At 43.6% G+C, this 10,724-nt stretch overlaps 1 protein-coding gene across 1 annotated transcript; it reads left to right on the top strand.

Moving 5' to 3' along the window:
- The first annotated feature begins 812 nt into the window (after nt 1-812).
- ADM (adrenomedullin) lies at nt 813-4,958 on the top strand. Its single transcript, XM_029582944.1, has 4 exons — nt 813-950; nt 1,500-1,613; nt 1,804-1,941; nt 2,214-4,958. Exons 2-4 carry the CDS (start codon nt 1,513-1,515, stop codon nt 2,572-2,574), a joined length of 600 nt encoding a protein of 199 aa, XP_029438804.1. The 5' UTR covers nt 813-950; nt 1,500-1,512; the 3' UTR covers nt 2,575-4,958.
- The last annotated feature ends 5,766 nt before the right edge of the window (nt 4,959-10,724 follow it).

Below are 10,724 nucleotides of genomic sequence, written 5' to 3'. Positions count from 1 at the left end.
AAACGAAGGCAGTTTGCTGTTTGAAATTCTGGGAGTTTCCACTGCATGGTATCTGCTTCCTGAAGTTGACCGTGCAGTTTATGGAAAGAGCGCATCGATTAAAACAAAAGGACGAATGCAGTTTTTGCTGAGGTGTCCATATTCGACTTTTTTTTTCGAAATCCTTTTAAAGGAGAACATAGTCGTTTTGTGTTCAACTGTCTTCCAATGTGTAGTTTTAACAAGTTTCCTATAAGCAATTAGCACCGATGACAGTTTTATACTTACAGATTTATGATCGAGAAAGAATTCTAATCATTGATCCACTCATTACACGTTAATGGCTGTTTAAGGCCAATGTGTACTTATCCCCTACTGATAACATTAAAGCAAGCATATTGCTGCCTAGCAAAATCGTCCAGGTACATAACTTATCAAATGTTAAAAACCGTTTCCGCTTTCATAATGAACTTTTTTTGTGTGTGTGTCAGTGCTCCCATTTAAGAAAAAAAAAAAAAAAAAGGATCTCTTCCATTCATCCTCTTCTACATTTTAAAGTCTAAGCGAGTATTTTCAGACCTCCACCTCCTTTTTCTGCACTGTTGTTTAAGGTGCTGGTTTGTGGGCTTGTTGACCAGACTTGACGAGTAGCCCTTAAGGTGACTAACCGTGTAAAAATGTCTTTGGGGGGTCCTCGGGCAGGAGGTGCAAGCCAGCAGAAAGAGGGCTCGCCAGGAGCGCGCGAGTGGCACGCAGCGCAAGCCCCGCCCCCTCCGCCGGGCTGTTCCATAAAAGGCTGCACCGCGACTCCGCACACCCAGTGGTGGTTTTTTTTTTCCAGGGCTCCAGGAGGGAGTTATTTTTTTTTCCGCGCTCTGTCGGACGCGCGCTAGCACTTGTTGGACTATTTGTGATCGCGGGATTGATCATTTAGAAGGATCTTTGTCTCTGTGGATTATCGGCATTTTCAGGTATGGTTTTTTTGTTTTTTTTTTTGCACAATTAGGCGGGAGTAAACTTGCCATAAAAAAAAAAAGTTGGAAGGAATTTTTGTGACTTTCAATTAATTGATAGTGCTTGCGCTTTTGCTTGACTTTAATAGCACATGCTACTAATTATACAGTATGTAAATTAAAAGAGAGTAACTCTTCCATGCAGCATAAAATCACTAAAATCTCAAAGCAATGACAAATATGTAGATACCCCTATGTATTTCAGATTTCTAGTGCAGGTAAACATGACACGGAATATATTGTCATAAAATAGTTAAGTCCTCTCTTCCCATTTGAGTCAGAGATTTGGCACTGCTGTAGCCCTGGACTGTTTCAGTTAGCAAACAGATGACACGTGAACTCGAGAGTAGTGTTTGGTTTTTTTTTAACCTGATCTGTTAGAAATTGCTGAGTAAATATGAGGAAGAGAGCGCAGAGACTGTGTTGCGGTTCTTGGGCTTCGGGAGTGCGGAGCAAAGTCTTCCCTGCCAAAGCGTCTCCTTATTTTCTCCTGCCTTTCTCCACTAGGATCACTGCCGACATGAAACTGGTTCCAGTAACTCTGCTTTATCTCAGCTCTGTGACCTTCCTGGGAGCCAATGCTGTGAGACTGGACTTGGCTTCAGAACTGAAGACAAAAAAGTGAGTAGGAATCCTCCTCTGCCGGCGCGTTAATAAATACCAGCGCGCGCGCGCGTTAGAATCGTGCGTTGTGGTAGTCTAGTACGATCCCTAGCCTGTGCGGGTTTTTCCCCTCTCCTGCGTTTTGATGTGCGCGGCTAAAGTGTGTGAAGCGCCTGTGTTGAAAGTGCCACTTTTTGCGTGTTTTCAGGTGGAGTGCCAGGGCGCTGGGCAGAGTAAGGCGAGAAGTAAGGACGCCGAGCAAAGCTAACGCCGGAGTCCATGCAAGTGCGAGATCCTCTTTCGTCAGCATAGAAGACGCCAAGGATCCATTGAGTCCCCGTTCCAGGTAATTTTAGAATTAAAGTAGACGGAGCCTGCAGATGTTTGAGACATGGAAAGCATTCAGCAGCACTGGAGGGATTTCACGATGCAGGGGGGAGAGGAGGTGGTGCAAGGGTTGCATGGCTTGCATTATAAATATGTTGAGGGAGAATGAAGTGCAGTGAGGCAGAAGTGGGGGGGGGGGGGGGGGGGGGAAAGGTAGTTTTAGAAGATCCAGTAAAATGAGCCACCTGGTGTTTCTTGCCTGCTAATGTCTCTCGCCTCCTTCTCTTGCAGCAGCCCCGGTGCTCACCTGCGGGTAAGAAGGCAGCCTCCCAGCCCCGAAAACGTGGTGAAAGTGGGCTGCAGGCTCGGGACGTGCACGCTGCAGAATCTCGCCCACCAGCTCCACCAGTACAACGACAAGGACAAGGACTCCACAGCCCCGGCCAAGAAGATGGGCTCGAAGGGCTACGGCAGGAGACGGCGCTCGCTGCCGGCACGCAGGCTCCTCTTTCGAGTTACCAGGGGCAAGCTGAGGCCGCTGTGGCTCCCCGGCGGCAGCTGGACAGCGGTGAAGAGACAGGAGCGGCAACGGAGGAACGCCGTGGCCCCCAGCCCCAGGGCACAGCCTGTCCCCGCCTTCCTGAGGACGTAAGCCAGGGCTTCCCAAACCTTTAGCCAAATGTGACTCTATCTTAGCACTTGAAAATTCACACGACTCCAGAGGACATTGTTGAACTGCACCCCTGCTAGTTTTCAATCACTCCACTCTCCCTCTCCAGTCAGTCCTTTCTCTCAAAACTTGCACCTCTTCCATCTCCTAGCTCATCCTGTCTCACCCCTTTTTATATCTCCCAGCTGATCCTCTCTCATCCCCCCTCTCTCATCTTCCAGTCTCTGCTCTCATATTCCTCACCATTGATTCCCTTTCACCCTGTAACTCCCCTTGCCTCTGGCATGGCGTCCTATTCCTTTTAGCAGCACGAGCCAGGAGCCCTCTTTTATAAGCTCTGCTGCTGGCATTTTGTGGGGTGCTGGCTGATAACATCACATGTCGTCTAGCTCTATAAGCACGTCCTCTGCTTTCAGCCAGCGCCTCGTCTCCTGTTATGCTCTTGCCTGCAGTGTGTGGTGCCTTGGCGTGGTCCTGTCTCCGTCCAGCCTTGGCGTGGTCCTGTCTCTTGCTCCGTCTTGCCTTGTGCTGTTCCTGCCATGCTTCGCCTTGCTTTACCCCTCCTCTCAGCCTTTCCTCGGAGTATTCTTCTGTTACTGACCTGGCTTGACCTCTGCCTGGACATCGACGCTGCTTTCGGCTACCTTTCTGGCCCATTGCCTGGTACACCCTCTAGCCTAAGTTCTGATAGCCCTCACAATCCAAGGGCTGAACTGGCAGAGGAGGGTTTGGTATAGGTGAAGACTGATTCCTTGGGTCTTGCCTGTGGGGGTGACTGCTACCATTTTGTCGAGGCCTGACCCGTGCTGCACAGGTCAGATTGTGACATCTTGGTAGTAGACAGGGGCTCACTTTCCCTAGTTTGTGACACCCTCAACTACTCTCTTAAATACTCCAGTTGATCTTCTATCATTGCCCCTGCTCATTCTCCACACCTAATGTCTCCCCAGCTGCTCCAACCCTCCAACCCCCTCCCTTAAAACAGCCCCACTTTTGGTTATGGTCAGCAGCATCATTTTTCTTTAGATCCTGGGCCAAAAGTGGATGACAAGTGGTGGGAAGAGGGGCCAGGCTGCTGACAGGAGCAACCTTTATCTCTTGGGTAGGTTCAGTAGTGGGTGTGGAGAGAGAAGCAGTGGCAGTCTCCCTGTGCACACTCAGTACACTCCCTACCCTGACTGAAATCTGAACGCGGCAGCGTATTAGTAATGAAAGTTGGCATCGGGCCTGTGCATTAGTACAAGTTCATAGACCCTGCAGTGGTCCTGATCTCTCCTCGTACAGGGCTTCCTATAACCACAGAAAGCCCTGCAAGGGCAGGGCCACCACAGGACACCCCATGCCGACTTTTACGACTAATGCTGGTGCCTGAAGAGTGCTGCCCTTCGTGACACCCCCCCCCCCCAGCTAAATGTTCTCTGACCCCATTTGGGGTCCCAACCCTCAGTTTGGGAAGCCCTGACTTAAGAGCTGGAGCCAGGGAGGATTGTGTGGGGGGAAACCCTCCGAGACGAGGGGGACGCCTCTACACCCCCTCCCCAGCCGGTAGCTGGCATCCAGCCCGATTTGTGTGGGGAGCTTCCGGGGAGGGGTGCTGCTCTCCTGGCTCCAGGGCACTGCAGGCTATTGCACGCTTCCCATGGTGGCGGTGGGCCAAGGACTTGATTGGGTCGGGATCCTAACGACTAGAAGGAGCTACTGCTGGCCTCTGGGCTAGCAGCACATCCCCCCCCCCCCCACCACCCCCCTCTCTCTGTCCGTACATCAGGGTCTGCGGGAACTGTGAACTACTCACCGAAACTGGCCACGGGAGCCAGATCGGGGCTATGGACGGATCCGCCATCGGCCAGCGAGAACCCAGTGCTTTTGAAGCTGATTAATGAAAAGCTGAAGCTTGGTGCAGGATTTCGGGGGACTCCAATCGCTTCACCAGTCCTGGTTGGTTGAGCGTGGACTGAGTTAGGGGCGGACTCCTCTGGATTACCTGCACAAGGGATCCGACAGACTCTCTAGCTGGTCCATTAAGGATTGTCTTATACTTGAATGTAAATCTCCTAAAAGCAAAGTGCAATCTATATGTTTTACCATGGTATGTGTATATAATGAGGTAAATAACAATATTTAAATTCTGTTTTGTTTCTCGTCTCCTGTAACTATACTTTTGAAATCAGAATTATTTTTGTACGTGGTGTATAAGGGCATTTTAGCTTTGTATCCTATTTTAATGTTGTGGATGCCGCCTGTCTCAAAAGGGGTATCTATCCATCTCTCTCTCTCTTTTTTACATTCCAGATGTGTGAAAGAAAATGTATGTATTATCTATTTTGTTCAAATGGGTAACGGGACATAATAAAAATCGATGATTACTTGCAATTTGCTATTTTTGGCACAATTTAAGTGACTCATTTTTCATCCATGTTTGCAATCCATGCTGACCTGACGTCATTTGTCCTAGCAGGGCGGCACAAAGGTAAATACAATTCAGGTAATTTGTCAGCATCCGCACTGAAAATACAAACAAGCCAAGAAAAAGCTCCCATACTGCAAATAGAGAAAAAAAAAACAAAACCCAAAGCGAGCTCCTTACCAATTCACTGAGATCATCACATCAAGCAACCTATTTTGGAAAATTGCAAAGGAATTTTCCACATGCTATAAACAGGCTGCAAAGTGTCAAAAGTTGGACTTACCAGGCAAGCTTACTTTACCCTACAATTAATCAAAGAAACAACTGCAGCCTTCAGCATTACACAAGAAAGCAAAAGATTTATTGGCTGCACTTCCCCCTCCCCCCTCCCAAATAATGTCAGTTTCCAAGGCTGTTTATGTGAAGGATTTCCTGGGCCACGGTTTAGGTTAAAGTTAGACGCCAACCGGATCAATGCGGTCGGACTTTGCCGTTAAATCTGATTTTTTTTTCTCACTGAAAAAAACATCCAAACCACAGAGCACAAAAAATACAGCTGAGGTTTCTACGCCCCCTAGTGCTCGCACTTATTATTGCTTTAATTAACCAGTACACGGGCTAAATTCTTTTGGTGTTATAAAACTTGTTCTCTTGTGCCAAAAAACCACAACTGACTTCATTACTAATGGAAAATAAGAACTTTATTTTATATTTACATCAGCATCTTAAGAGATAGAAGAAGAAAATAAAACGTCTCTGTATTCAGATGGGGCTAAAGCTTGTTCCAACATTTACAGTCCTTCCGGAGAAGACTGTGGGTACGTTTATTTACTCCCCCCTGAATCAATGACAATGCTAAAGAATACTACAGTGATATTAAATTAGTCTGTCTGATATAAATAACCAAAGCATTTTGTATAGTTAATTTTTTTAAATAAATAATAATTGATATAGCTATTATGCTATATTTAATTGCACTGATATGTTCTCCTGATGCATGGGAACTCTTATTTCATTAACTAGATACTTTGTAAATAGTAGGTTTGGACAGTTTTCTGGAGGACAGGTCCATGAACAATTATTAGCCAGGTAGTCCTGGTGATCGCCATTGGATGGGCATGAAGGGAATGGATCTCCCCATTGGCATCTGCCAGGTACTTCCCAGTGGCCAGGACAGGCCACTGTCAGGGACAGGATGCTGGGCTCCAGGGATCATTGGCCTGACCCAGCATGGCACTTCGTATGTTCTTCTGATTTTCCCAGCCATTTGCGCACATCCCACAAGGTAGAGACTTACCCACACAGGTTTTGATTTTCAAACGTAGGTGTCTAAGTTTACCCACACAAGTTACGCTCTGTGATGAGCAGGTGGGATTTTCTGCAAGCTATCGTTTGTGCATTTAAGGCTACTTGCAGGTGAGTTTTCAAAGTGAATGTGTGCGCATAAGCTGGCTTTGAAAATTTAGGGTCAAGTCTGCATGTCACTGGTACAACACAGAAGTTACTGCAAAGCACACAATTATAAAATTATGCAATCCACCTTTTAAAAAAAAAGGTAGAACATCAAAGACCTTCATGGGCAGTCTCCTTAAACTAGACTTTATCCTGTGAATTCTGGAGACCACACATTAAGTTGAGGTACTGACACCTTGCACCTTCATCCTGCATGTATAGCCTTCAGCATCACCCTCAGCTTGTACAATGCAAGTACAAATTAAAAAAAAAATATATATATACATATATATATATAAAATCCTAGATCTCCCTCAGGAGCAACAACAACAGCAGCCATGCCAGATGGGTGGCTGAAACAATATTCTTCTTGTGGTTTATAAGGAGGCGGATCAGGGAATATTTTTAATTTCTCAAGATACCCATAGCTCCTGCTGAAATGATCTATGTAAAAGAGATGTCATTTACTTGCATGCTTAAAAAATCTGTATAATTTCATGACTATATTTAAGAACTTAATTTGTGTGCCAGAAACAAGAACAATGGCAAAGAAGGGAATAATAATGAATATTTTGGCTCGTAAGTGCAGCTTTCTGGCTGATTCCATACCCTAGAGGCACTAGGTCATAATTAAAGCCAATAATGGCAACTCCAGACAACTATTCAAATATTTTCCTTATGCTGTCAATACACCATTTTTATATTTTATAACATCACACTCGGACACGCACAAACAGTGCTAGAAACGCAGCTGTTGATAGACTGAAAAAAAACAAAAAACTTGCACATATGCATTTCAGGATGATCCTTTCATCGGTCTTTGGTTGCTGGGATTCTTCCCATCTAAATGTCAAACAAAGGTTAATAATCTTAAGTGAGATAAGTGTTCCAACAAAACATTCCACATGCAAAGAGCTGAATTGGCAGTCCCACAAGGATGCTGACATAGCAGTTTATGGGGCAAATGATTTTATTTAATCAGTTACTACATATTCACAATAAAACGTGAAAGCTACAGCTCAAATTCATTTCTAGTTCGTATTCCTAATGACCTTTTGACACTGGTACCCATCCTCAGAACAGTCACAAGTCCTATAAGAACTCTATTACAATTAGGAGCTACCATGTAAGGGTTTTTTGTTTGATCTTGGGGATAGTATCCACAGAAGCTGATAGCTGATTAGGTGCTGCTCTGTTCCAGGCTATTTAGCATAACTTAGCCAAGTGCATAGGCTCATTGGGACCTAATTCATTACACAGTTTCCCCATAGAACCAGGAGAAAAACCTTAGTGACAAGTGATAATATGTAGCTCACTTGGAGAAATAAGAAGATGTCTTCATTTTGAACGTTTACATTGCCTATCATGTCAACACTGTAAAAACTTTAATCATCAATTTGTCAGTTCAGGACTTGAAACGTTTGACTCAAGTCTTTGTGGCAGACTATAGCAGGGGCGGCCAGCTCTGGTCCTCATGACCGCCACAATGAATATGCATGAGATAGATTTGCATGCACTGCCTCCACTGTATGCAAACCAATTTCATGCATATTCATTGTGGATATCCTAAAAACCTGGCCTGTTTGTGGCTCTCAGGAACTGGAATTTTCTACCCTTGCAATATAGAATAGAGCAAATAAGTTGTGAAGGTTTTATTTAAAAGAAAATTCAAGGCATCTGTGCCATTCTTACAAAGAATTTGTTGACCTATGAGGTAAGACCCAAGTACTTAAATATGTACTCTTGAGAAAAGGGAGAGAAAGGATACGATTGAATCTAACTCCTTCATGCTTTAAAGTACAAGATGCAAAAACATTTTTTTTGGGAAAAAGATTCTAGAACAGTGGTTCTGGGGACTCCCTGCCAATTGGGTTTTCAGGATATCTGCAATGAATATGCATAAAATAGATTTGCAGACGCTTTCTCCATTGCACACACATTTATCTTATGCATATTCATTGCAGATATCCTGACAACCTGACATGCTGGAGGTTACCCAGGACAGGCTTGGGACCCACTGATCTAGAACGCAGTTTGAGCCTGGAGGGCAACGGGTTCAGAGGTGACCTGGGGATGCACTTCTTCACATAAAGGGCAGTGGATGCATGGAACAGCCTCCCTTTAGTGGCAGGTCAGGTGCAAAAATTGTATCAGAATTTTAAAAAGCAGGTGATGTATCAGTTCAGAAGATTCTTAACTGGAAAAGTAATTTCAAAAGTGAAAATTAAATAGTATTATGGTAGGTAAAAAAAAGTTAGCTGACTAGATAGGCCTTGCGGCCTTTAAGTACCATCAATTTCTAGACTTCAATTGGCATGTCTTATGATGATGGTGTCTGCTTGGCCATGCAAGCTATTAAAACACATTAGGTGGTTGTAACTGTCATAGTCATATACTCTTGTCCATCAATAAAGTCACAGGAGAACTGAACCTGATTGCAAGGCTGTTGAAAGAGCATGACAAGAAGTTCTATGTATATCTAACAAAGCCTAATTTCTGGCACATGCACAGGTGTCCACATACATAATGGATCTGAAAAAAATACCCCTATCAGGATCCTCATGGACTCCTTGACATGCTTTCAAATTTGGATAGGACACTGACTACAAAGGTTATTGGGGAGGAAGACACATGAACAAACACAGACTGACATGGTGATCTCATATGCCTTCTGAAAGTAGAAAAATAAATCACGGTAAGCTCGCAATTCAATAGTGTAATGAGTGACAAAGATGTGTAGCTGACTGGTAGATGTGAAACACAATTGGTAGGCATGTCTTCTTCAGAGCAAAATCAAGAGGAGCTTATTCTTATGTTATAAGATTTTATTTACTTTTCTGTTATTCTATATTTGTAACCAGCTCTGATGCTTTTGTGAAGGGCACGATAATCATCTTTTAGTAATAAATACATTTTTTTTTCTGTGTTGAAACCATGATCGCAGTGATGGATACCGGCAGTTTAGAATTTCATGGTCAATGGTTTTTCAGCTTTGTTATTATATGTGTATTCCTGATTTGCTGTTTGAATTCATACTTCTCATTGCAAAGGGAGCTAGGTTTCTTCCATTTGAACATAGTTGTGTCTTGTCTTCCAAAGATGGCTACTTTTCATCATCTGATCCAGCTGGCTCCCCCTCACTCAGGGTATAGACATTGCAAAACATTTGGTAGAAAAGTGAGGGGTATGTGAGCAATAAGCCTCGACAGGATTGTCTGGTGAAATAGATTGTACTACATACATATCCAGGGTAGAAGGAGGTGAAATCAAGCACAGTAACATTTGTATTCTGTGCAAGACTTAATTTTGTAAGTGCTCATTCAGTTTATATTAGCTTACAAATGTTCACTGAAATGAATAGAACTATTTAGGTATCTAATAATTTTATCAACAATTATCCCAGTGTCACTTCAGGAATATATGAGATTTCAACCGTAAAATACTTTTTTTTTTAGACTCTGTCTAGATTGTTGCAAGCTATAAGTTACCCAGTGCCTCATTTACAAATGATATCCAGATCTCCATATGATTTCAAAACTGGCAATCAAAAGCAGCGTATACAGAACTCTAATGGCTAATTGTTGAGTTCTAGTGTATGAGGGTCAATAAGCATTATTTGTTGTACATTGCAAAATGGTTACAATTTAGATTTGATATGAAATGCTTCAGACCTAATATTTAGATATGCTACACCAAAAGTGTATTTTTTTTTCTGTGGATGTGGTTTAATTTTAAAACTCTGCTGCCATCTACTGCTTTCTTAAAATACTCATTTATAAAAATAGAAGAGAGAGCAAACCGTGTATCTGAATGGATTTGGACGGCTTTAAAAATGGCCTCATTCTTATCATATGCAGGTAATTTTCAATAAGGTAGAAGCCTCTCCAGTTTTACTCCGACCGATCCACTGGCAGTTCCTCGTCCGGGTGGACAGCTGAACAGACGGATTTAACTACCGTATTAGCTCAGAGTTACAGAGCCTAGAGCTGATCTCTGGATGATCAAGTGCTGGCACAAAGAATATAACACTGTGGAGATAAGCTATTGGGACAGATTTAAGATCTGGTTAAAAGTGAGCGTAGGAACCCTTACAAAAAAACCTGTTTTCTTGCATAATTTTGAAACTGCACATCTATTGGCCAAGAATAGCATCCCTTGCGACTACAGCTAGGGGGAAAATTCCACAGGCAAAACTGTGCAAATCGAATGCTTGTACAGAAATGTAGAGCATTTGCTTGAAAGTGCAAAATGTAAGAATAAGGAAAACATCCTA

Source organism: Rhinatrema bivittatum, chromosome 17, assembly GCF_901001135.1.
Source record: "Rhinatrema bivittatum chromosome 17, aRhiBiv1.1, whole genome shotgun sequence".
Classification (NCBI taxonomy): Eukaryota; Metazoa; Chordata; class Amphibia; order Gymnophiona; family Rhinatrematidae; genus Rhinatrema; species Rhinatrema bivittatum.
Note: the sequence above shows the minus strand (reverse complement) of the source record. Positions and strands in the feature narration are given on the sequence as shown.

Excerpts from the sequence above, each read along its gene's own strand:
- ADM (XM_029582944.1), top strand. The coding sequence starts at position 1,513 with ATGAAACTGGTTCCAGTAACTCTGCTTTATCTCAGCTCTGTGACCTTC. Across the intron at positions 1,614-1,803 it reads TCAGAACTGAAGACAAAAAA|GTGGAGTGCCAGGGCGCTGG; the intron begins GTGAGTAGGAAT and ends GCGTGTTTTCAG. Across the intron at positions 1,942-2,213 it reads CCATTGAGTCCCCGTTCCAG|CAGCCCCGGTGCTCACCTGC; the intron begins GTAATTTTAGAA and ends CTTCTCTTGCAG.